This window comes from Natator depressus, chromosome 3, assembly GCF_965152275.1.
Source record: "Natator depressus isolate rNatDep1 chromosome 3, rNatDep2.hap1, whole genome shotgun sequence".
Taxonomy (NCBI): Eukaryota; Metazoa; Chordata; order Testudines; family Cheloniidae; genus Natator; species Natator depressus.
Genome location: NC_134236.1, coordinates 206,183,068 through 206,210,584, shown reverse-complemented (window position 1 = coordinate 206,210,584; position 27,517 = coordinate 206,183,068). Strand labels below are relative to the sequence as shown.

Here is a 27,517-nt window from a genome sequence, read left to right as displayed (position 1 = left end):
CTTGGGGAGTGGTTGAAGGGGTAGCCCAGCTGGTCTGGCTTTCCCATCCCCCTGAAATTCGGGGAGCTCCTGGTGCCCCTAGAAAAGGGCCAAGGAAGTGGGCCAGTTGGGCTGTTTGCTGAATCTGTGGGTGGGTGAGGAGGAAGGCAGAGCCCAGCCTGGTTCCCGCCTCATGTGGTGCCTCCATAGGAGGGTATGGGACACTGGGGCCATGAGCCATGTTCAGGTGAGGGGACCTCAGCTCTTCCCCTTCCCCTCTCCAGCTGCTTTGGAAGCTCCTACTAGTTCCCAGTATGTCTGCTGTTGTAGTAGCAGCAACAGCATGAGCCTGGCATGAGCCACGAGCATGCTGCCAACGTTTTCCTGAGGAATGCAAGCAAAAGGTGGCATTTTCTAAACAGCCTGTAACATAGCAAAAGCTGAACACAATTTCATGGGACAAAGAAAAGGTACTTCCCTAGCCTAATGGCATGCCCCCATGTCAAATATCAAAAGTTCACCTCAAACAATAGAAAGGTGATAGAGAGGTCCTGAGAGTTCTTTACAGAGGAAAGTGTTAGGCAATTTAAGTATAAGGGTCATTACCAATTCCCCCTGTAATAACTTCGGTCTGGTCTACTCCTAAAAATTAGATCAACCTAGACTGACATTGCTTGGGGCTGTGAAAAATTTTGTGCCCTGGGCAGTATAGTTAGGTCAAGCTAACCCCGCTGTAGATGCATCTAGGTCAGAGGTGGGCAAACTACGGCCCGTGCACCAATTCCAGCCCACGGGACCATCCTGCCCAGCCCTCGAGCTCCCAGCCGGGGAGGCTAGCCAGCCCCGGCCCCTCCCCTGCTGTCCCCTCTCTCCCGCAGTCTCACCTCACCGCGCCGCCAGTGCTTTGGTCCTCCGCTCCTGGCGTGTGGTGCGGCTGGCTCCGGCTGGGCTGCGAGCTCCTGACGCTCTGAGTGATTTTTCAGGCTTATCACAGTACTAAATTTTGTATTCTTCACAATACTGTAGACATAATTCACTCAATCTTTTTTGTACTATTTACCTAAACATATTAAGAAATCTTACTAGAATTATACAACAACTGAAGTGATCTTCCAGAATAAGACAGCATGCGAAAGAAATTCAAGTTCTGAGACGCAGCCAATTCTGGCCCATTTTAGTTTGCTAAGAACATGGGGAAAAGTATATATCTCTTTATCTTTTCATTGCCTGCCACATTTACCACTGCCAGCATTCTGCTACCTACAATGTGACTAGACAAAAGGACATGGTGATACCTTGTTACAAATGCTCTCTGAAACATTGTCCTTTATACTCTTACCAGTGAGTATACTAGACTCTAGAGCAGGGGACGGCACATCTGGGTATGGAAATTGTATGGTGGGCCATGAATGCTCATGAAATTGGGGGTTGGGGGGCAGGAGGGCTCTGGCTGCGGGCTCTGGGGATGAGGGGTTTGGGGTGCAGGAGAGTGCTCCAGGCTGGGACCGAGGGGTTTGGAGGGCGGGAGGAGGATCAGGGCTGGGGCCAAGGGTCAGGCTCCGGGAGGTGCTCACCTCAATCAGGTCCCGGAAACAGCGGCATGTCCCTCCTCCAGCTCCTATGTGGAGGCGCAGCCAGGCTGCTCTGCGCATTCCCCTGTCCGCAGGCACCACCCCTGCAGCTCCCACTGGCTGTGATTCCTGGCCAATGGGAGCTGCGGGGGTGGCGCTTGGGGTGGGGACAGTGTGTGGAGCCCCCTGGCTGCCCCTACACATAGAAGCTGGAGGGGGGGGATGTGTTGCTGCTTCCAGGAGCTGTGCGGAGTGGGGCAAGACCCCAACCCTGCTCCCCAGCTGCAGCACCGGAGCGGGGCAAGCCGCAGACCCCCACTTCCCGGCGGGAGCTCGAGGGCCGAATTAAAACGTTTGGAGGGCCAGATGCAGCCCCCGGGCTGTAGTTTGCCCACCTCTGCTTTAGAGAGATGAAAGCTGAATTTCCATATAGAAAGTTAACATGAACTGTCAGTTTCAGATTAAATATTAAACAGAATACATTACATTTTAATCAAGAGAATTATTGGATTATTGCAATAATCACTGAAGGTATACATCTGTTCTGTCACTAATAGGTAGTAAATGGAAATCCATTCTCCCCTCCAATTAGTATTAAAGTACAGGAACTCCTAACTTAACGTTGTAGTTATGTTCCTGAAAAATGTGACTAAGTGAAACGATGTTAAGTGAATCCAATTTCCCCATAAGAATTAATGTAAATGTGGGGGTTAGGTTCCAGGGAAATTTTTTTTTTTGCCAGACAAAAGGCATTACACACATTTTAAACAATTTTAAACAAGCAATTTAATACTACAATCATTGCTGAGTATGAAGCTTGGTTGAGGTGGTAGAGTCAGAAAGTAGAAGAGGGTGGATTGTCCGGCTACTCCTCTTGCTGAACTTTCTGAACTCGAAAAAACGCATCTAGAGATTGTTTTGCTTCCCTTTTTTTTTCCCCCCTTGGTAAATTTCTTTATAGCAAATCATTAGATGACCAACTCCCCTAATCACTTTGGAGCTGCGTTCCCTGTCAGGATCGTCAACACTCAGGATTTGCAAGCCAACTTCAATCATTTGGAAAGCTTCAGAAAGACATTTGGCAGTCAAATTTCGATGGGTTGGTGGTTCTTCTACTTCTTGGCCCTCTTCTTCCATTGCTCTCGTCACCTCTAGTTGCATCAGATCTTCATTGGTTAGCTCTTCTCCGTGTCACTGCAGAAGTTGTGTAACGTTGGCTTCCTCCACCTCATCAAAACCGGCTTTCTTGGCCAAGCCGAGGATATCTTTCTTCATAGCAGGGACCACATGTTTAAATCCTATTAAGTCACTGGAGACAATGAGGCAGGCAAGGAGGCGAAGGTGCTGTAGGCTAGGAGAAGCATGTTGCGCAGCAGCAGCTTCCTCTACTCTGCAAGCACCAGGGGCGGGGGCTCAACCCCCAGTCTGCCCACTCTACCCCTTTCCCCAAGCCCCCCACACTTGACTCACCTCTTCTCCCCCCCCCTTTACTTCACAGGCTGCTTCCTTGCTCCTACCCCCTCCCTCCTGCCTAAACGTGGCAAGCCAGCCGATTGCTGCGGGCAGGAGGGAGGAGGGGAAAGGCACTGATCCGCAGCGTCTGCTGGGGGGGGCACCGTTGGGATGCAGGGAGCGTAGGGAGGCTGCCTGCTGTGGAGAAAGCAGGCCGCCAAACAACATAAGAGTGGAGCATTGCTCAACTTTAAACAAGCATGTTCCCTAACTGATCAGCAACGTAACAACGAAACAACGTTAACCAGGACGACTTTAAATGAGGAGTTCCTGTATTTGTATATTACGTGTGTGTGTGTGTGTGTGTGTGTGTGTGTGTGTGTGTGTGTGTGTGTGTGTGTGTGTGTGTGTGTGTGTGTGTGTGTGTGTGTAAAAATGTCATGCAAGTAATTTTATTTTGAAATAATAATAATATGCATAAGAGCCTATTAACATACAGAAAGCAGCAAGATAGACTATATAAATTACCTGATGTAAAGAAAACCTCAGCAACCAGTTTCAAGAAATAGATTGTGCATAAATCGGGAGAATTAGGCATGAAGCCTTGACATTTATTTAAAAGAGGCAACAAACACTGTCGTAGCTTCTACCCCCTTACAAACAATTACAGTGTTATATTGAGTGTAAGATCTTATGGACAAACTTTCATCACGATGGCACGACCATTAAAATGAGGACCTAGAGAGACAGAATTCTGTAAAATTTTTCAGCACCGATTGTCAAACTTGATTCCTCAGCCACTTCCAAATTAAAGCCAGAATCATTCCCTTCTCTATATAACAGTTGTATGGGAGCAGCATAAATATACAAATAGTGTAACTGGTACAATTCCAAAGTTGTATGCCAGAAGAGCTCCAGCAGCATGTAATAAATTTAATACTTTCATGCTGGGAAAGGAAAAAAAGTAACATTCTTACCTTCAATGCCCTTGTTGCATCAGAAGGATTTAATAGGATTTAAGACAGTGCAAGAGAGTCAGGAAAAATTATTTGGAATTAAGATGATGTTTCCAACACACATGGACTAGAAACTAAGTTGCAACTCTGCAAAGCCTGGAGAATCATGTTAAGATGAAATTCAGATATTAAACAAGGCTTCAGAAATGGATCTGTGGCATCTGTCATTCATTTCTAGTGATACCAGAAGTGATCAACTGAAGTTATTGTGAAATGAGAGTATACCGGACAATCAACCAATTACACAAGTACATTTAAAATTCCAACAACTACAGATATTTGCAAAAATACAGCCATTCCCATCAAGTCACAAAACTTAAGTTTACACATATTACTAATAGAGATTAGCAAGATTTTTTTCAGGGAAGGAATGTCCAATATTGCACTCCCTGTATCAGAACACTTGCAGCATTATATACATTAGAACTGAAACCATTTAAAGTTACTGAAGCTCTAGAAAGCATGATAGAGAAGATATTTATCTCAGAGAATATAAATACTACTCTTTCACATATTGTATTCTTCTGTGCAGGGAAGATTTGCAAATTGCTTAAGACCTTCCCTCTAAGCAAAAGGAAATTTTCAGGTGAGTTTTCCTAAAAGTTATCTTACAAAAAGAAAATTAACAGTACAAAAGTATTATGTGTCTACCCTAACCAAGACAGAGATATGGTAACCTATGTCTACAAATCTTGTAAACTGTTTCCTTTGACAACATGATAGAACTGTTTATGGATAGTATTATGCAGCTCCACCTTTTATAGCACCATTCACACGAATATAATCCAACTCTGTCTCCTTTAATTTTACATTAACTACTTACAGCAAGCAGAAATTCTCCACAAACAATTGATTCTTGTACCTTTCCCACACACCCCCACCCCACAGCTTGGAGACTCGCCTCGCTGAAATCACCGTCACCAGGAAAGCTACCTTCTATGATAGGTGAGACAGGGAGCACGAGGCCAAAGGCTCGAAGTGCGGGCTTATAAGCCTGCTACATTGCTCCCCCGGAGCTTGGGCCCGAGATCCCAACGTGGGTGAAGAGTTGCCTGGCATGGGACCGTGCTCACACCCAGACTTATCCTTTCCCTTGTGGGAGGCTGGAGACTGGCCTCGTCCCGCCTTCTTGGGCTTCTTAGTGGGAGCCATGGCTGGGGACTGGTGCTGGCTAGTGGATGGTCTCGGTGGGGCGCTGCGCACCAAGGTCACAGTACTCGGCGCCAAGTCGGAGTGTTGCTCTGGTGCCGGGGTGAGGGTCGACTCCATAAGGAGCGCTCTTAGACGAATATCACACTCCTTTTAGTTCTTGGCTTGAAGGACTTGCAAATTTTGCACTTCTCCCTAATTCGTCCTTCGCCCAAGCAACGCAGACAACTGTTATGTGGATCACTAATGGGCATGGGCCTCTTGCAGCAATCACAGGGCTTAGAGCCTAGGGATCAGGGCACGCCCCGACCAGAGGCAAAGTCCTGTTTGGGACCTACAAAGTCTCTAACTATAGCTAAGGGAGTTATAAACACTAATAAACTACACACAGTATAAACAGGCGATAACTAGTTTGTAAGAACAAGCACCTACAGCACTAACTGAAACAGCAACAGTTCCAGCACCGTCACTGGTGGCAAGAAGGAATTGAGGATGGGGGAACTGGCGGCATCCTATATGCTGCGGAATGTGCACGCCACTCCAGGGGGCACTGGAGCTGGTCCCCTACAGATACTGCTGAGGGAAAAACTTCAGCACCAGCGCATGTGACAAGCACACACACCTACGTTGAATGGACATAAGCAATCACTCGAAGAAGAATGGATAATATTTGTATATTCCTGATGTACTGTCCATCAGATTTCAATTCTCTTCAGTTTTTTTTAAATCATGTGATAACTGTAATGCACCTGTGCTTTGAACTATAACGGTCACTGTGTACAAGTTATATTTTTTTTGCTCATCTATATATTCAACAAGAAATTGCAAGAAATTCTTTTCAACAGCAAAATCACACAGAAGTCAAACTGGCAGATGGATGTTTAAAACCAAAGCACATGTATTCCATAAAAGATGCAATAAAGCCTCAAGACATTGTTAGTGCCAATTTGCTTAAATGCTCTATGAAAACTATGGAAAATAAATGCTCATCATGTATCACTTGAACTAGTTGACATCTGTGGCTAAAAGAAGATGTATAAACATGAAACACTATTTGTGACAATCTGACTTCTCATTACTGAGACTAATTTGTCTGCAACCATTGTAATCCTGGACTCTAATTTGTGTAATACAATCTTTTATATTTCAGATAATTAAGTGTTCTTTACAGTTAAGTGTATATAAAAATGCTGGGTCTTCATTCAGTTTCATGTTTTAATAAAGAAACTGTCTGATGTAACTCTCCCTTCCCCCCCCCGGCAAATTGAGCTATAATATTGAGCTATAATATTGTCACGTATAACCAAAATTATAAGCAACTCAAATCTTTTGACACTGAGCTTCCAGAACACAGAATGTTGTTGCCAACCAGGAGACAGGAAGGATTTTTTTTTCCATGATGTCCGAGATTTTTTTCTGAGAGTGTAATTTTTTCCCACCCCTCTTAAAAATTTCCTCTAAAGTAAAATTTAATTTTGGGAGAAACAACTTAAGCAAAATATTCTATTAGTTAAAGATTACTGTTTAATAAAAATGTCTGATTTGTTAAATCAAGAGACTTTGCCCATTTACTTTGTACTGTTCAGTTACAGTATTTTAAAATGATAAGATCTTTACAATTCAACCACTGATAGTCCATCACATCACACAAAACACCCAGGAAAAAAACGGATTAATGGAGATGACTCAACTGTAACCTAAATTCTTCAAGATGAACGCTGCACATTCCCACTTATGGCATACACCAACAGTGTGGTCTCGATGCACTGACAATACATCTCAGGATCCAAGCTGCATCATCAGTACATCCTATGAGCGAGAATGTGCAGAGGCTACTCAAAGGAGCAAAAAAAGTTAAGGGTGAAATAATTTCACTGGAATCCCGATCTCACCCAGAAACCAGAGTAACAATTACTTTACAAAATCTCATCAATTTTAGAAAACTCCAGATATATATGTATTTTTTTCCAGATTTTCCAGTTAAGAGATGCAGCCGTATTTTCACTGATCATTACCCTGTCTTACACTGTTCACCCAGGCTTAGCTTTATTCCTAAAATATAAGCAAAATAAGTAGGAAGTAAAACTCCTTTTTCTATTTGAGGGATCCATTTTCAATACACCAAAACAATATCATTACAGTATTACTCATTATAAAAAAAACCCAGATGTTAGTTGCTACACAATATAGATAAAAATATGGACTAGTATTCATTACATACACAAATCTACAATGGCACAGAATTTACATTTCATTACACCAGATTCATCGTTCCATTTCTATTATTAAAAAATTCTGTTAGTCTACTAACTTGCCTTACTGAGAATATAGATAGCTCTTATATAACTAAAATTGAGAACTGCTAATATGAAACAAAACATTTTACATGAGCAATATAATTTTTTACTTACCTTTAAAAGTTCAAAATAGTGAAGACAGTGATAAACGGGAGCAAGAAGCAGCCTTGGTAGAACATACTGAACAGCTTCTTTAAAACCTTCTCCTATTGACTGGAAACAAAAATGGTCTTAATCTTAAAACAAAAGATGTGTTGTAACACAATGGTATATTCTTAAAAACATTAAAAAAAAAGATATTGTACCTGTAAATAGAATGCTGCTCCAGGCTTTGATAACTGACCAAGAAAGTGATCATGAAAAGCAGGTCGCAAAATATCTTGAGCGTATGATTCATACGGATCAAATGCCAGTTCCTAAGAAGGAATATAAAGTAAAATTTTTAAATGGGTTAGTATCAAAGCTTCATGTTATTGGTAAAAACATGAAGTATATTACATAGGAGAAAACTTTATATATAATTTTATCAGTAAGCACATTTATAAAGATTTAGGCCCCAATTCTGAGAAGATTTAAGCATATGCTTAACGTCATGCATTGTTAGTTATCAGTGTGAAAAGTTAAACTCATGCTCAAGTCTTTGCAGAAACAGGGTCTCAGACACTCCCATCTTGATTTCGGTCTCTAAAGGCCAAGTTTGATACTTCTAAACCTTAAAGCTCTTGTTCATTTCATTTCTGCCAGCACCTTGTCCCTCCACCTGCATGCACTGGAAATAAGGACCAATTATGATAGTTGGGGGCTACACTTCTCTTATATAGTCTCTGGACCTGAAAATTTGGCGTCATGAGGGGATGCTCATGCAGCCCCGAATGGTCAAAGCCCTTCAAAAATGTCCCAAAGACCTGCGCAACCAGGGGGCACTCCCTTAGCGGGGAACCCCCCCTCCAAAAACTGCCAAAACACACTTCGGAATTATGAGTGGAAGATACTCATAGTGAAACTGCTCCCACAGCCTTTTTGTGACTCAAACTAGTCTGTAGTCTCAGAATCAAAGGTAGGTCAGTACGGTAAATCTTGAGGGCCTGGGAAAATCTGCCCTGTGATGACTGTTTCTTTGAAGAAGGTAGATGTCAATGTAGCCAGCCAAGACAGCTGAAACAAAGATGTACTAAACTACCAAAAAACATTTATTCTTTTTTTAAAATTTCTCCAGTTATCTAGGACATACAAGGTGTATAACAAAAATAAAATATATATTATAAAAACAAACTTTAATGTTCTTACTTACCTCTGCTAGGTCTTCAAAACAACTGCCTACTAAGGGGTGGGGACTGCCTTCATCTGTCATTTCTACAGTGTCCTCAATGTGGCCCAGTAGCTTCACGCTAAGTTCATGAATATCTGATATACGACTAAATATATTTTCCACATCCTGAAGGAAGAAATGGAACCATCAGACAATAAATATCCATGGTGAATGAGAGAGAGAAATTAAATCCATAAGGCAAAATATATAGCACACAAAGCAAGCTACTTAATAAGTTATAATATTGAACAAACACTGATTAGTTTCTCAGCTAAAGCAAGGTTATAAATATTGTAGGTAATGGACAGGTGATTAATTACTGACTCCTGTTTGGAAGAAAAATAATGGGAGAAGAAACAGAGAACTTAAGTATTTAACAAATAGGTCTATTTCTTTCATAGAATCAAACTCTTTAGTGTTTCCCACAAGTGTTGCCTTTTGGTTTCCATTTCAAATTTGAGTTAAGAATAGTAATAACCCAAATGTTAACCTGCCCTATGCAGTATACACAGTATTACACACAAATCAGACCACCATTCAATTGCCCAATTTGTGTTCTGAACCCACTGGTGAAACCCAAAGTCTTGCAGGGAAGAAAGATGAACCTGTGGAAGAGGTGAGCCAAACTTTTCAGCTTGGTTACTCTTAAGTAATCCAGTTTTCAGCAGCTCACGATCTACTGCACATACCCAACTTTGTACACTATGAGTAAAATCTTGGCCCCAGTGAAGTCAATGGCAGAACTGCCACTGACTTCAGTGGAGCCAGAATTTCACCCTACAGCTTCACCTATAGAAAGAATGGCTGGAGGAAAGGTTTGGCAGAATCAGAAAGACAGTTCAACTACATGGAGCTCTAGCATGCAGAGAGAGATCTCATGTAGCTAAGAAAGTGCATGGCACTGACAGGAAAACAGACATTCCAATTCCCATGCCATGCCAGACTACTGGCCTATGTTAAACAATATTGCAAAAAACAGGCAGCACTTGCTGTTTCAAAAAATTGCAAACTCTGCACACCTCCTAAATTTCTACCCAGTAATGCACTTAGCCAATTACGCAATTTTATTTAATTATGCAATGCCAAACAAAGAGGAAGAATATCCTTCTGGTTCCTCAAACATGGTCAGTTTGTGACCTGAAGCATAAGTTTTAATCATCCTCAATGGTCTTAAAATCTTTGCATTTATGTAGAATTTTCATAAGAGGCTCTTTAAAAAGTGTTTTACAAACACTTTCCCCTTCTACTTACAAAGATCAATAAATATTTTTTTTCTTTCCCACACTCACTCTCTCTCTATATATATAAAAGGAACCTGAGGCACAAAGGTTAAGTTACTTGCAGAACGTCTCACAACCCAGTGGCAGAGTAAGTGACACAGGGATCCCAATTCTAAGTCCTTTAATATTTCCACAATACTGCCTGTGTTTATATTTTCAAGGCACTTCAGTACCACATAGTGACAGGCAGAAACAGAAGACAGGCACGATAGACTAGGGCATTCAAACAATTTGGATCTTAATGTGCACTTCAGTGTTGTTGGTTTTGCTTTTAAAAATGCAGTTTATATGGTAGCTGTACAAGTGGGTTGAGAAATGGTACAGGAGAAACTTCCTTCAACTTCCATAACGTCAGTACAATAGTTCCCAGTGCACTAAACTGACTTTCTAGGATGCCAGAGAAGTGCAAGGGGAATATAATGCTACATGGTATAGGACACTCAGCCCACTCTGCTCTACAATTCTGTATTCTGGATTCTAGACTTCTGGGCTGGGAGGGAGGAAAACATCCCCCTAATCCCTCATCATTTATTTCAGGATGAGCTATAATAAATTCCCATGCTGCCTATCCCCCTTTTCCTGCATCTCCTTTCTTATCTCCATTTCAATCCTTACACCATGTGTGCATACACACACCCCTTTTCTCAGCCTGTTCTTTCAGAGTTGCCTTTGTAGAGCGAGAGGCAGCATCAACGTAAGAACATCTGTTACTGTATTTTGTTTGTTCATCAACAGTTCTGGGCTGGAGCGACAAGTGTCGAGAAACAGATGGCTTTCTGATAGTTCTTCCTATACTATAGGAATGTGATGCCGGACAAAAGTTAGGTCCCAGAAATTCTCACCTACATTAATGCAAACGTAAGCTTGATATGCATTAGTTGTAACATCTATATAATACTTACATGAGCTGAAAACAATTTGGAGTTGGAGACAAAAGGCTCTCTAAAAACTTTTATAATGAGATTTAGTTCCCGTATGTACTGTCGAACCTCTGCCATAAATGACTTGACTAGATCATAATAGGTTTGTTCCCCTGAGGTGGAGGGTTCCTCATCAGATAAAGTTAGTGTACTTATATCTTCTACATCTTGATGGAACATATCCATCAACACCTGTGTAAATGAAATTGGAGAAAGTAAGTGGTTTCTTTAAATATACACAAAAATTTGATACAAAAGTTACCAGTGGGAGGGGAAATAAGTTGTTATAAAAGATCTAGTTGAATACTATTAAGGGGAGGCTTTGTATGTTGCCTTGAGGTTGGTTAAATATATTTGGTAAAAAGGAAATTGAATTAAGAAAAAATAATTAAAAAAACTAGCTATGTATCATCCTAATTCTAACTCAGAGCTACAGGAAAGAACTGACTGGTAGTTTGGGCTGTTCTACACTTTATACCCCATACGGAAGAGGGGCGGCAGGTTCATGCACATAAGGCACACACACCTACAAGTGGGATCCACAAGGACAAATGCTTGGAAATATGCAGTTCGGTTAATGGGTCTGTCCTCCATATGGGGTAGGGGTATGGAGGAAGCAGAAAGAAGGAAATATAGTTTATATTATTTGAGACTGATCATACTTAAGATGCTTATGGACAGAAGGTAAGGATTACATTACATAAAGGGGCAGCCTACAAGCAGCATGAAGGTACTTGAGGGAATACTGGACTCATGCATATCTATGACAGAGTATAGCAAGTGTTGACAGCTTTATGTTGTCTCAGAGTTAACTGATAAGGCCGGGCTAAGTCTGGGAACGCGGTATGGGCCATGTCTGTGTTTGATGTGGTGAATAAGGCAGAGCCACAGAAGTCTCCCTCTAGCAGGCTGTCCCTTCGGGGCAAATACCAACAAGCTGGATGTTTGCTTCAGAGCCCTTCAGAAACCTGGGAGGTTTCTGCTGTTTATGCATGGGGTTGTTGCAACTCTTCAGAAGTGTGACTGTAGTGTACTAAGAAAAGGAGTACTTGTGGCACCTTAGAGATTAACCAATTTATTTGAGCATAAGCTTTTGTGAGCTACAGCTCACTTCATCGGATGCATAAAGTGGAAAATACAGTGAGGAGATTTACATACACAAATGTAGTGTACTAGGCACCCTTACATCCAAACCCTGTAAAGGCCGGTTTCTTGGCCAATGCATTTTGCTAGTCCCACCAACAGCTGAAGGAGGCAGATTAGGAGAAAGAATCGAAGGAATCAGCATCATTACCACAATCATATGGCAGGTACCCAAGCTTCTGCTGAACATCCACATACAGACGTGTATCTACCAGCAACGGTGATGGAGACAGCTGCCCTACACTAAGCCCTGGTCTGGTCAACATAAGACAGCTTTTGTCAACCTAATTACTTTAGAGTACACACTACAGCCTTGCTCCCGCCAGTGTAAGTGCCCTACTACCCTGAGATAATAACTCCACCTCCATGAGAGGCATAGGGCTTACGTTGGTGTAGTTAGTGCAAGGCAATGTCTGTGTAAACACTGCAGGTTACTTACATTGGCTGTCATTCTTACCCATGTCAGGGCTCCATGCTGGAGCCATGAAATTGACAAGAAAGAGTTCACAGTTTGGGCTGTCACTCCAGGTAGGGTGGGGGGGGGCTCCAGCTAGAGCCCAGCTGTCCCCCTGGGATGCTGGCTCCCCACAGGGCTGCTGCCCCAGATCCCTGCTTCCCACTGGGGGCCCAAGGTGGGCAGGGAAGCACATGCTCCCGGTAGGGAGCTGAGCAGATCTGAGAGCCCGGGCTCCAGCCCCACACTGCCCTTCTTAAGTCAGTGGAAGTGCTCCTTATGAGGCTGTGCACCACCACCAGAAGGAGGGGGTGTGGACATGAACCATTGCAGTAATTACTGCAGTGGCGATAAGTCAACCTAACATAGGTCAACTTAAGTTTGTAGTATAGACATGCCCTAAGTGTCTTAATGGTCACGAAGGTCTCACAAGGTACTTCACTTTCCTTTAAAGCTAAGGAAGAAATGAATGGGGGGAAGAGGGCACAGTCAACACAAGGCTGAAGCAAGACAGGGGACCATTCACTAGAGCAACAAGAAATGAAAACCCCAATGAGCTGATTAACACGAGTAATGCCAATAACAGACAGGGTAAACACAGTGAGAAGGAGACACAAGAAAGGTTCCATGGACTTCAATGGAACTAGAGGCTCTGACCTCTTTTGAGGGACTGATTCCAAATTGTGTGGGGTTTTTTTGTTTTGGGTTTTTTGAAAGGGAAAAAATACAGATTATTTGCCCTCCAATGTGTCAAAAGATTGAGACTAGGTGCCCAAGGCAGCTAGAATGCAGCAACGCTTGAGTACAAGCCAAAGGAATTTGGCTTATCAACCAACCATAGTCAGAAAGACAGTCTTCTGGACCACTGGGATATGCTGGGGTTGCATGAAGTGTCCCAAATAAAACTTTGCACCATCAACCCCCAGGAATGTTCTACACTGAAGTCACTGTTGTCTCAAAACAGCAATAATTTTAGAAGTTCACGTACTGCTGGGGGGTTTCTAAAGGAAGAGACATATCAAAATTCTACATTACATTTAAGAACTAAGAATAATATTCAACATTGAGATTTTTAGACACCATTCAAGATCTGGTTAAAAATTTAATACTGCCGCCGCGCCCCCCCCCCCCAAATTCCATTCATTTGACAAGTATGAATTATACCACCTACCTTATCAGCACACATTGCCACTTTAATGTCTTGTTTTGTAATTTCATAATGTCTTATATTTCGTACGTAATTCCCAACGAGCTTCAAGATATCTGCAGAAATGTATTCTAATACTGCTACTATGTAAACAGATACTTGGTGGTCAATTTTATAACCTAGAACTTCCTAAAAGTAAAAAAACAAAAAGTGCATCATTAAATGTGTTATACAACCAGTCAAATAACGAATTTATGTATTTTAGAATAAACTTATGAAATTATGTTTAATGACTATTGCACTAGACAGTCAACATCTGTCCATCATTAGTACTAGCCATACAAAAAATACTTCTTTCTATAAGTATAATAAAAATAACAGTGGTATCACAGATAACACTGCATGGTTCATACTGACTTTGAAATGCTGACAGTGCTACCAAGCATTTATAACATGCAATACAGTTCTACTTGACATGATCTAAAAGCACTGAATTCTCTAGTACTCAGCCAGAATAAAAGTATTGCAATTTTTAGCAGATAGGTATTTATGGTTTTCTTTTTTTCGAAAACTGTTACTAACCTTTCAAGATGTGTTGAATTTGTACATTCCTCTCGATGTGCATGCACCCCACGCAGACCACAAGAAATTTTTCCCTCAGTGGTACTCATTTGGCAGGGCTTGAGCACCCTCTGCTGGCACCAGTAAAGGGGCCCAGCTGACCCTGAGCCCCCTCAGTTCCTTCTATCCAGAAACTCCGATGCAGAGGGGTAGGAGGGCAAGTTGTAGAATGCACATGTGCAACACATCTCATAGAACAAGAGATAGAAAAGGTTAATAACTGGTGTTTTTCTTCTTTGTGCATTCCATGTGCATTCCATTCTTGGTGAGTGTCAAGCAGTTAAATAGGCGGAGGGATCAGAGTTTATGTACACAGACTGCAGTACATCTCACCCAAATTTGGCATAATTTCTAAACTACCGGGTGATGGTATAATGGGAGGAGACAGTGTGCACCGATGACTCGGTTGCTGCTTTACAAATGTCCAGCATAGGGATCTGCGCTAGGAATGCCACTGAGGATGCTTGAGATCTTGTGAAGCTTGCCCAATGGTGAAACACCTGTCAGATCATAACAAGTGCAGATACTTACAGTTACCTCAGATGAAATTCTCTGTGAAGAGACTGGAAGATAGTTCATTCTATCAACTATAGTCACGAACAGTTGGGTGGGTTTGGTCCTGTCTATGGATGTTAGATGACACTGGTTCTACAGTGTGTGTAGCAGTTGCTCATCCATATTTGCATGTGGTTTAAGGCAAAATACAAGTAAGTAAATTGATTGATTGATATGAAACTACCGCAGAGAGAGAATTTGATGTGAGGGCACAGTTCGGAGACCTTTATGGCAGAAGTGATAGCAATTAGGAAAACCAGCCTTTAGCAGCACCAAAAGGTTGGAAAGCAGATATTGCTGCCAGGTGAAACTGGATAGAGGAAAATGCTAAACCTTGCTGTTTCAGGTACAGCAGACAGGCGAATATATTTTGGCTGGATGAATGCATCAGTGAGACTACCATTTGACAAGCCCAGAGAGAGAACTGCTTCAATTTTGACAGGTAGAGGTGGAGGGCTGCTACTTAATAAGACCTGGTGAACTTGTGCTCAGCAAGCCTGCTCTTTGGGATTTAAGCATGAAGCTTCCAGGCTGTTAAATGAAGAGATAGCAGGTTTGACTGGAACAGCTATCTGTGGTCCTGAGAGATCAAACTGGGGTGCAACAGGAAGGAGATTGGAGTTGCCAGTTAAAAGGACCAGTAGAGTCAAGAAGTGGGGTTGGCAGGGCCATGCTGGAGCTAATAAAATAACCCAGGCGTGATCCCACTTGCTCTTTAGCAGCACTCTGTGTAGGAGCAGGACTAGGGGGAATGCAAAGTAAACCTTTTCTACCCAGAGTAGCAGGAAGGCATCTGTGATAAAGCCCGGACTGTGGCCTTGCAGGGAGTTGAATTGGTGACATTTTCTGATATACTTGTTTGCAAATAGACTTATCTGGGGAGTCCCCCACTGCTGGAAAATGCACTGGTTACATCACTCATGGTGACTGAAAAATGACCTGCTCAGGTGATCTGCTAGCTCGTTCCACACCCCTAGAAGGTAAGAGGACCACAGGTTGATTGACTGGGCTATGCAAAATTCCCCCAAGTGAACTGCTTCTGACAAAGGAGGGACTAGCGATCCCATGCCTGTTGAGGTAAAGCACTGCTGAGGTGTTGTCTGTAAGAACAACAGATTTCTCCCTGATATGAGGTAGGAAAGCCTGACAGGCAAGACAAATAGCCCTGAGCTCTCGGATGTTGCTATGAAGAGCAAGCTCCTTCAAGGACCAAAGACCTTGAGTTCGGAGGGGCCCCAGGTGAACTCTCCACCTTAGAGCTACGTCTGAGATCAAAGTCATTGATGGTTGAGGGCTGATGACAGGAACGTTTGGACAAACACAGAGGATCCAACCACAATTGAACAAAATGAGAACGTGCAAAAGTACCATGGTCACAGTGTTCAGATGAAGATAGGTTGATAAGTACACTGAGGCCAGGCATATCTGGAGGGGCCTAAGGTGCAGCCTTGCATGTTGTACATGGCCTTGTGCAGTTTCAGGCTGCTGCGATCGGATGAATTTTGAGGTCTGTCACGAGAGATCGAACAGATTGGAATCAAGACTCTGGGAGGAACACTCTGGCTGGGTAGAATCCAACACAGCCCCTGTAAACTCTATCCTCTGTACTGGGCAAAGGATAGACTTGTCTCCGGTAATCAGTAGGCCTAAGGCCTTGAAGGCTGACTATGAGTTGAACACTGGATATAACCTGAGCTTTGGACCTGCCCTTGACTAGTCAGTCATCCAGATAAAGGCAGACCTGCACTCCTAATCTCTTGAGGAACGCTGCTACCACAGCCCATACATTTTGTGAATATCAGAGCTGCAGACAGGCAAAGCAGAAGCACCAGGAAGTGGTAATGCAAGTGCTTTACTACAAATACGAGGAACTTTATGTGCCCTTGGTATATCGACACATAAAAGTAGGCATCTCTTAAATTGCGGGAGGCATACCAGTCTCTAGGATCCAGAGAGAGAATAATGGATGCTGGGTAACCATGCAAAACTTCTTTTTGAGATGGTTGTTGAGCTGATGCAGGTCTAAAATAGGTCTGAGACCTTCCTTGGCTTTCGGGACTAGTAAATAATGGGAGTGGAAACCCTTCCCTCTTAAATTTGTGGAATCTCCTCTATGGCTCCCATTTGAAGGGCAGATTAAACTTCCTGCACTAGAAGCTATTTGTGAGAGGGGTCCTTGAAGAGGGACAGGAAGGGAGGGAGGATGGGATGCAGGGGCAGAAAAACTGGAAGGTGTATCCCTCTTCTACAGTGCTCAATACCTAACAGTCCATAGTGATAGGAGACGAAGCACTGAAGAAACAGAAAAGGCAGTTTGCAAACAGGAAAAACAGGGCCTGGAATCCTTGCAGCTGGTGCAATGTCTTTGAACATCCCATCCAAATGCCTCCTTAGAAACTCCTGGTGAGGGGTCTAGGTGGGGCAGGCATTAATGCAGAGGTAGAAGGAAGAGGTGGTCTGCTCCTATAACCTCTACTTTTCTTTCTCTGCAGGTCCCGTTGGACAGCTGGAGCAGAATACTGGAGAGGTTGCTGTAGCCTGAAGTACTTCCTGGAAGCGGCCAGGGTGTACAACCAAAGAGACTTTAGGGTTGCCTCCGAGTCCTTTAACCCATGAAGCTTAGTGTCAGTCTACTCTAAAAAGAGCAAGAATCCCTCAAACAGAAGGTCCTGCACAGTCTGTTGGACCTCCCGTGGGAGCTCAGAGGACTGCAACCAGTAGCTCCTACTCACAGCTACTGCTGAAACCCTGGATCTGGCAGCTGAGTCAGCCCCATCCAGAGCAGCTTGCAGCAAAGCCCTCACCATCAATTTCGCCCTCACCCATCAGCGAGAAGAACTCCTGCCTAGCATCTTCTAGGAGCGTGTCTTTAAATTTCAGCATGGAGTCCCATATGTTAAAGTCATACCTGGCCAAAAGTGCATGCTGGTTTGCAATCCTGAACTGCAACCCCTTGAATAAACTTTCCTACCAAACAGGTTTAACTTTTTTTTTTGGTCTTTTGATTTTGGGGCAGTGCTGTGATGCCCTTGCCTTTCCCTCTCATTGGCAGCAGATACTACAAGGGAGGAAGGAGTAGAGGAACTCAACCTGGGGCGGGTACAAAATACTTGTGCTCAGCCCTTTTTGCAATGTGTGTGTGGGGTCGGGGGGAAGGGATGCAGGAGTCTGCCACAGCCTCTTAACTGGGTCCATAATGGCCTCACAGAGGTAGGGCCACACTCTGGAAGGACCTGCAGTGGCTAAAATTTCAACCAGGAGGTTTGAGGATTCTTTCACTTCCTCCACCTGTATGCCCAGACTTAAGGCAATCCTCTAACAATTCTTGGTGTGCCTTATAGTCATCTGAGGGAGGTGACATGCCTCCTCCTGAGACTGGCTCATCGAAAAGGTGGAAAGAGGTGGCCAGCACTAGATGAGAATGCTCTTCCTTTCTTTCTTGACCTGCAGGGTCCTGTTGAGCCAGGTCTTGATACCAGATACCGGGCTCGGTACTGGTGTCTGGAATGGGTGCTGCCCAGTGGGTAAGTGCCACACACTTTTCCAATGCCACTGAATAGGAGTGCCTGAATATGATCTGGAAATGGGGGGAAAGCTCCACGGATTTCAAAAAGGCCACTGGACAGGTATAGGCCCCCAGTGACCTCCTGGGGAATCACTTGATGGTATCTTGTGACCAGATCCCAGGAAGGGTCGACATGTCTGGAGAAGGGGTAGTGAGAGTGGCTCCCAAGACAGGAAATGTAGTACCAATCTCTGATTCAGAAGACAATGACGCTCCTTTCACTGACCACGGAGATGTCATTGCAGACAGTGCCAGCAATCAGTGCAGAGGCCAAAGAGAAATGAGCATTGCAGGTTTTCCTTTTGATGGTACCAAAGGGCGAGATGTCAGGAGTATGTGACGTTTGCATGGTACTGACCGCTGTAGCAACCCTGCTGGTTCTCCTGTGTTTGCTGGCACCAACAGGGTCAGGAGGTCCCTGGCGGCTGCAAATGCCTCTGGCATGGTTGGTACCAAGAAAGTATCCATACGGTGCATACCACCAATGTGGAAGGAGCTCCTTCTGGCTCTGGAATCAATGGTGTCAGTGATGCAGTCTTCTGTGGTACCAATGCAGAGGAGTGCTTAGACTTAGATTGCACTCTATTCTTATTCCATGCCTAAGCAGATTTCAGAGCCTTTTAGCAGTCTGCTTCTTATGCCTCTCAAGCACTGGGATGGTGAACAGTGTTGGGACTTGTGCACAGTAGGACCAACCTGGTTCAGATGGAGGTCTCAAGGCCGCCTTCATACTAAAAACTATAGCCTGGCTTCACAAACTTTCTTTGTGCGAGGCTTAAAGTCCCTGCAAATTTGGCAACGCTCCCCAATAAGAGTTTCCCCAAGGCACTTAAAGCAACCTGAGTGCAGGTCGCTCACAGGAATAGCCTTATTTCAGGAAACACAGGGCTTGAAGCCTGGTGACCAAGGCATCCCTTGGCATTGGGAATCAACTGAAACCTTCAGATGGGGTAAAATCCTAATTGAACAAACATGAAACTACAATAAAATTCAGTAGTCTGTGTTCTCTTGTGAGTACTTGGAAAAGCAGGAAGAGCTGTTCCAGTGGCTGTCACAGAAGGTAAGGAGGAACAGAGAGCTCGGGGTCGGTTAGACCCTTTATATTGGTGCCAGCGGTTCGAGCCACTCAGATGGGTATCATTGAGGGGAAAATTTCCGGTGGAATACACACGTAGAATCACTCGAAGAACAATTTAAACAACTTCTGGGAAGTATAATCATAGTCCTAAATGTATTTAACAAGCATACAATTAACTGAAATAGAAATATTACAATGATGATGATACACTAAAATCCAGATACTTTGAATGTCATGTAAAATTTGTTTTATTCCTTTTGAGTTACATTTCAGGCAATATACAGACAATGAATGAAAATGTCAGCCTTAACTTTATATAGTTCTGTAAAAGACAGGTTTGCCTAATTTCAAGTAGCAAGGTAATCAATTACGATTTGAGTACTTACTTTTAACAAAGGATGGATTTTTTCTACTGGGAGAGATAATGGATTTCTTCGTTTCCTCTTTTCAATAGCAGACTGGGCATCAGCTATTGCCCACTTATCAATAGGATGGGGAAAACTTTTTTGAACACGATCCTTAGGAAACAAAACAAGCACTAAGGGCTCAGTGAATAATCTGAATGTATTCAGCAAGTAGTATACTTGTTCAGATAGATACTTCACTGTTACAGATTAAAAGCAATTCCTTAAAAGGAATAATTTATTTTGATGCAACCGTGTTTTAATATACAGATAGAAACTAAAGTTATACCAAAAACTATATAGAGATACATACCCTAAATGTTGTACACTAAATATGTATTGCATACAAAAAACTACAAAGAACATTAAGGTTGTGAAGTTAAGCACTCAATTAGGAAACACTCTCAGGTGTGTTGTGAAGTTTATTAATGTTTGTGAAGCACTCAGATGCTACAGAGATGAGTGCTATAGAAAAGGCCACAAGGAAATTAATAATTCTGTCTTCAGAGCAGGGATTGAATAGTGTGCAGTGACTAAGACAGAGCCACACATTGCATAATAAATAAAATACAGAGTAGCTGTTCTTTCAGTTATCACAGTCCATTCTCTGCACTGAGTAAGGCAGGGATCCTATGGAAAAAATAGTCTGATCAAGTAACTAAAGACTATCATTATACATACACAAGTAGGGAGCCAAATTAAGATTCATGGGCAAGCTTAATTCTGGTGTTTCCAAACTGCTGAGTGGTTGACCTTGCAACCTTAATGTCCCATTAATGTAGGTTTTTTATGTATAATTTCCTAGGTTTTTTAAAAAAGCAAACTAAAAACTAGCAGAAATCCCCCCCCCCCGCCCCCAAAAGCAAATACCGTACAGTACTGTGTTAAACTAATAAAAACATTAAGGGAAAGTTTAAGAAAAAAGATTTGACAAGATAAGGAAACTGTTTCTGTGTTTGTTTCATTTCAATTAAAATAGTTAAAGGCTGCATTTTTTCCTGAATAGTAAAGTTTCAAAACTGTATTAAGTCAATGTTCAGTTGTAAAATTTTGAAAGAACAACATAACTCTGAACAAAACATTATGGAACATTTCAGAGTTACGAACAACCTTAATTCCCGAGGTGTTTGTAACTCTGAGGTTCTACTGTACTCCTCATTACAGCGAGGCTGTAAGCGCGAAAACTTCTCTCTCTCATTGACAGAAGTTGGTCCAATAAAAGATACTGCCTCACCCACCATGTCTCTCTAATATCCTGGGACCAACACAGCTACAACAACACTGCATACATGTATTTCTCATGACATTTTAAAGTGTTAATTAGACTATTCATCCACAGCATCCCAAATTAAAGCTGCAAAATACAGAACAGATGAACATTTTCTGTACCTCTACATCCAGAAAACTTCTTGGCTGGGCTTGGCACAGCATATTCAACAACTGCAGAATTAACTCCTCAACATATTGTAAAGCATCTTCAGCTGAGGAAAGTTTAGGATGGACCTGCACCTGAACCTACATTGAACAGAAAATTGATTTAAACCTTGCACACTTTCCCCGCTGAGTCCATGCTTTATTTCCACGGAAGTTAACTTACAGGTAAAAGAATTTCAGGAGCAATAGACCACAGACCTAAAAACTAATAGAGAGCCAGAATTTTATGTGGCCTAAATCAGCATAGCTCACAGATTGAAGTCAAAGGAACCATACCAATTTGTGCCAAATCTAACCCACAGTACTGAAGTGAACACATTTTGAAATACGCAACATTTGATACTGACTTAGTTCTACTGCAATGTCTACAAGATATTGTCTGATAATGAGTGGGCTGTGAAGCAGCTATGCATATATATTTAAAAAAAATAAACATTGCATATTTTTCCCTTTCCCTCCCTTCATCTATTGCTTGCAGACTAAACTCTTTAGGCTGGAATAGTGTGTGTGTGTACTATGTTTAATGCAACGTGAGCGACTATACTGCAAAAATTAAATATAGTGCTGTACCTTAAAAATTTTAAATAGTTCCACCTTTTTAGGAAAATTTAGCAGTCTTAAAGCTTTAAATTTAAATCAATTTGCCTAAAGAGTTTGGCTTTCACCAAAAGTAAGTTTCCTTTAGTGTTGTTTGAAGGAAGTTAAACTACCTTAAGTGCCAGTTGCACTGTTTTGAATACTTGATTATTCTGAACCAATCTCCAAAATAAAAATACTTACAATATATTACTTCATCGGATCTGCACTCAATAATGCTTCAAATTTTACAAATATTAATGTTACACACTAAAGGTAAAATTTAGATTTGCTGTTATAGCTGGGAATAAATTCCCAATGACGTAAATATAGTGAAGATGCACCTTCTCCCCCCCCCCCCCCAATACCTGTTAAATTACAGATGTAATTTTCTGGAATACCGGTTTAGTAATTAAAAAGTACTACCTGAAACAGGACTGCAGTGTAATGGCTTCTTCCTACCCCTGCAGCTAACAAATAGCTTGGTTTTAACAGTTTAAAGTCTTAGGCTATGTCTACACTGCCACTTTCAGCACTAAAATTTTAGTTATTCAGGGGTGTGAAAAAACACATCGCTGAGCGACAAAAGTTTTAGCGTTGAAAAGCGCCAGTATAGACAGCGCTTTATCACTGGGAGCCATGCTCCTGGCGATAAAGCTACCACTGCTCGTTCAGGGTGGGGTTTTTGTTTGTTTGTTTTTTATTGCCAGGAGAGCTCTCCCCCAGTGATAAAGCATGTCTACGCTGCCCACATCACAGCGCTGCTGCGGCCATGCTCTAACGTGGGCAGCGTAGACCTACCCTTAGAAGTAATATTTTAAAAACACCTAAGAACATTGTTCTTCGAAGTATTCACCACAACTGTTTAAGTATTTGTGCCAAAGGAAGCTGATAGGTAACAACCTTCATAGTCATTCCAAGTAGCAAAACCATCAAATTTACTATCCCGCCACCACACTCCAAAACCCTCCATCAGTCACCCCAATCCCCTGAAATACCTTCCCTAAATCATAAACCGTCAATCTATCCAATCCGAATATCAACTCAACATGCCAACATTCAGTAAATGATTAATTATGGAGGCATCATTAGTAGCTCCACAGTTAAGGCTGCATTTGTATTTGCGCTTACAGCAGGAATTAAATCTTATGAGAAAAAAAAAGCATCAAACGTGCATGCATCATTCTGCCTCAGAAGCAGAAACCTATTGGGCCTGCTGAAGCACTCCATGAGACTTCATGTTTGTGGACTGTTCTTTGTTATATATCCTGCCTTTGAATTTGTGCAGTTTGCTAAAACTTTAATGAGAGGGTGGGTTTAGTTTGACAAATTACGTCCACACTTAGTGGGTCTAAAAGCACCTCTAGTAGTCACTGCTTTTTACCTTAAAATCCCTGGGAAATCATGAAAAACAAATCTCTGTGCAAACTGACTGACCAGAGCATTTATTCTGGATCTGAAGCAAATTTGATTTTTGCCAGCACCGCATTCTAACCAGCTTGTATGATATGTTTTGGTGGCGTTTGTGAAACAGCAGGAAAACTACTAGCCTATCAGGCAAAAATCCAGGACAGCTCAGTTTACTGCACGCTGAGATTACCATAATATCATATGTTAGCATTTGCATTACATAGAACCTAAACCTTCCAACTGGGATTAGAGCACCACCATAGTAGCTGCTGTACAAACTGAGTAGGACAGTCTCTGTCCTAAAGAGAGCAATATAATTTAGGATGCAACAGTGGATAAACCAAAAGTATAGGTTTAGCGAGGGAAGATAAGAAAAGCAGCAATGAGAATATGCATTAACACAGGCTGGCACATGATTTCAAGACTTGTTAAACAGTAAGCCTCGCACGACCTTCTCATAAACAAACTAGGGAAATGCAACCTAGATGAAGCTACTATAAGGTGGGTGCAAAACTGGTTGGAAAACCGTTCCCAGAGAGTAGTTATCAGTGGTTCACAATCATGCTGGAAGGACGTAACAAGTGGGATCCCGCAGGGATCAGTTCTAGGTCCAGTTCCGTTCAATGTCTTCATCGATGATTTAGATAATAGCATAGAGAGTACACTTATAAAGTTTGCGGATGATACCAAGCTGTGAGGGGTTGCAGGTGCTTTGGAGGATAAGATCAAAATTCAAAATGGTCTGGACAAACTGGAGAAATGGTCTGAAGTAAATAGGATGAAATTCAATAAGGACAAATGCAAAGTACTCCACTTAGGAAGGAACGATCAGTTGCACACATACAAAATGGGAAATAACTGCCTAGGAAGGAGTGCTGCAGAAAGGGATCTGGGGATCATAGTGGACCACAAGCTAAATGAGTGAACAGTGTAACACTGTTGCAAAAAAAAGCAAACATCATTCTGGGATATATTAGCAGGAGTATTGTAAGCAAGACATGAGAAGTAATTCTTCCACTCTACTCTGCGCTGATTAGGCCTCAGCTGGAGTATTGTGTCCAATTCTGGGCACGACATTTTAGGAAGGATGTGGACAAATTGGAGAGAATCCAGAGAACAGACACAAAAATGATTAAAGGTCTAGAAAACATGACCTATGAGGGAAGATTGAAAAAATTGGGTTTGTTTAGTCTGGAAAAGAGAAGACTGAGGGGGGACATAACAGTTTTCAAGTACGTTACAAGGAGGAGGGTGAAAAACTGCTTTTTCTTAACCTCTGAGGATAGGACAAGCAGCAAAGGGCTTAAATTGCAGCAAGGGAGGTTTAGGTTGGACATTAGGAAAAACTTCCTAACTGTCAGGGTGGTTGAGCACTGGAATAAATTGCCTAGGGAGGTTGTAAAATCTCCATCATTGGACATTTTTAAGAGTAGGTTGGACAAACACCTGTCAGGGATGGTCTATATCAGAGGTTCTCAAACTGTGGTCTGCAGACATTCAGGTGGTCCGCGGATAGTTCCCTCTAAGGTGTGCGCCTGGGCAGCCTCACACGAGAGAATGAAGGACCACCCACCTAACTAGTGGAGCCGCATAGTCGTGGCTCCACTAATTAGGTGCCTGGACCCTGGAGAAGACACACATGTAAGGTGAAGTGTTGGCCTTGGGGTGAGGGGACAATGGGTAAGAAAAGGGGGTGGGGGGAATTTGGGATGTGCAGGGCTGAGGCAGTCAGAGAAAAAGGCGACTTTCCCCAGCTCCAGGGCTATGGCTGCCGGGGAGAGACAGCCCTCCTTCCCAGCCTCAGCTCTGTGGCTGTTGTGGTGTGGGAGAGACCTCCCTCCTTCCCAGCTCCAGCTTGGGGGCTGCCATAGCTGGGGAGAGAGGGCACATCCATCACATTAGAAAGGCAAGACTACAGACGCTCCCCGACTTATGCAATCGTTCCATTCCGGAAAGCCTCGTGAAACTTGGATTTTGCGTAAATTGGAAACGTATACCCGTATGTTACACAAAAATTTCCGTGACTCGCAAATCCTATTTCTGGTTTACAGAGCTTTTCCCGTAAATGAGAATTTGCGTAAGTTGGGTCTTGCGTAACCCAGGGAGTATCTGTACGCATATTAAAATGAGTCGTGTGTTTTTATTTGTAGAACAAAAAACAAACAAACAAAAAGTTTTTTTATATAGTGCTTTTATCCAAAGCGCTTTACAATAGTTAACTAACGGTACAAACAACATTTAGAAAGATCAATAAGTGGTCTGCCAAGACCCTCAACAATTTTCAAGTGGTCCGTGGAAAAAAAAAGTTTGAGAACCACTAGTCTAGATAATACTTAGTACTGCCATGAATGCAGGGGACTGGACTAGATGACCTCTCAGGGTCCCTTCCAGTCCTATTATTCTTTGATTCTATAAAAATAGGTTAATAAAACAAGTAAATGATTCTCAACCTTTCCATGTGACCCCGTGTTACAATAAAAGGGGTGCTCATGACTCCCCCACAGGCCCCATTTGCAGGCCCAGGTGACGAACCCATGCAATCATAGAATCACAAGGTTAAAAGGGACCACAAAAGTCTTCTAGTCTAACCCCCTGCCAAGATGCAGGATTTGTTGGGTAAACCATCCAAGACAGACAACTATGCACCCTCCTTTTGAAAACCTCCAGTGAAGAAGCTTCCACAACCTCCCAAGACAGTCTGCTCCATCGTCCTACTGTTCTTACAGTTCAGAAGTTTTTCTTGAAATTTAATCTAAATCTGCTAAACTGTAGTTTGAACCCATTGTCTTTTGTCCTGCCCTCAGCGGCAAAAGAGAACAACTTTTCTCCATCTTTTTTATGGCAGCCTTTCAAGTATCTGAAGACCGCCATCAAATCCCACCTTAATCTCCTCTTCTCCAAACTAAACATACCCAGTTCCTTCAGCCTTTGCTCATATGGCTTGCATTCCATCCCTTTGATCATCTGTGTCGCTTGAGTCTGGATCCGTTCCAGTTTCTCTACATTCTTTCTGTCATTAGTGACCAAAATTGGACACAGTACTCCAGCTGAGGCCTAACCAGCAACGAGGAGAGTGATACTATCACCTTCAGTGACTTACATGCTATGCCTCTGTTAATGCAACCTAAAATTGCATTTGCTTTTTTTTGCAACAGCATTGCACTGCTGACTCATGTTGAGGTTGTGATCTACAATTCCCATATCCTTCTCATCATTGCTGCTGCCAAGCCAGTTTCCCCCCATTCTGTATTTGTGCATTTGGTTTTTCTTAGGTGTAGTACTTTACATTTGTCTTGTTGAATTTCATTTAGTTATCTATAGCCCAGTTCTCCAATTTATCAAGATCCTTCTGAATTTTAGCTCTATCCTCCAAAGCATTGGCAACCCCTCCCCCCAGCTTTCTATCATCTGCTGTAAACTTGATCAGCGTGCTCTCTATACCTACATCCAAGTCATTAATGAAGATATTAAACACCGGATCCAGAACAGATCCCTATGGCACTCTATTAGAGACCTCCTTCCAATCTGACATTATTCTATTAATAGTTACTCTATCAACATGGAACTTCATCTGCCCCTTTCTTGCCCAGTCACAAAACTGGGTGACTGGTCAAGAAAATGGCAGATGAAATTCAATGTTGATAAATGCAAAGTAATGCGCATTGGAAAACAAAAACCAACTATACGTATAGAATGATGGGGTCTAAATTAGCTGTTACCACTCTCTGAAAACACTCAATGTGCAACGACAGTCAAAAAAGCTAACAGAATATTGGACATCATTAAGAAAGGGATAGATAAACAGACAGAAAATATCATATTGCCTCTATATAAGTCCATGTGGTACACCCACATCATGAATATTGCGTGCAGTCTCCCCATCTCAAAAAAAAAATATTGGAATTGGAAAAGGTTCAGAAAAGGGAAACAAAAATGATTAGAGGGATGGAATGGCTGCCATATGAGGAGAGATTAATAAGACTGGGACTTTTCAGCTTGGAAAAGAGACTACTAAAAGGCGATTTCATAGAGGTCTATAAAATCATGACTGGGGTGGAGAAAACAAATAAGGAAGTGTTACTTACTCCTTCTCATAACACAAGAGCTAGGGGTCATCAAATGAAATTAATAGGCAGCCGGTTTAAAACAAAAGGAAG

General features: G+C 42.4%; 1 protein-coding gene across 1 annotated transcript in view; it reads right to left on the bottom strand.

Annotated features, from left to right (window-relative positions):
* Window positions 1–27,517, bottom strand: part of SOS1 (SOS Ras/Rac guanine nucleotide exchange factor 1) — a 93,171-nt gene that overhangs the window by 48,093 nt on the left and 17,561 nt on the right. The window contains exons 2-8 of the mRNA XM_074949761.1: window positions 21,330–21,455; window positions 19,923–20,054; window positions 13,742–13,906; window positions 10,956–11,165; window positions 8,756–8,899; window positions 7,770–7,880; window positions 7,579–7,677 (exon numbers count right to left, since the gene is read on the bottom strand). Coding sequence (XP_074805862.1) covers window positions 7,579–7,677; window positions 7,770–7,880; window positions 8,756–8,899; window positions 10,956–11,165; window positions 13,742–13,906; window positions 19,923–20,054; window positions 21,330–21,455 — 987 coding nt within the window. The remainder of the gene's footprint in view (window positions 1–7,578; window positions 7,678–7,769; window positions 7,881–8,755; window positions 8,900–10,955; window positions 11,166–13,741; window positions 13,907–19,922; window positions 20,055–21,329; window positions 21,456–27,517) is intronic.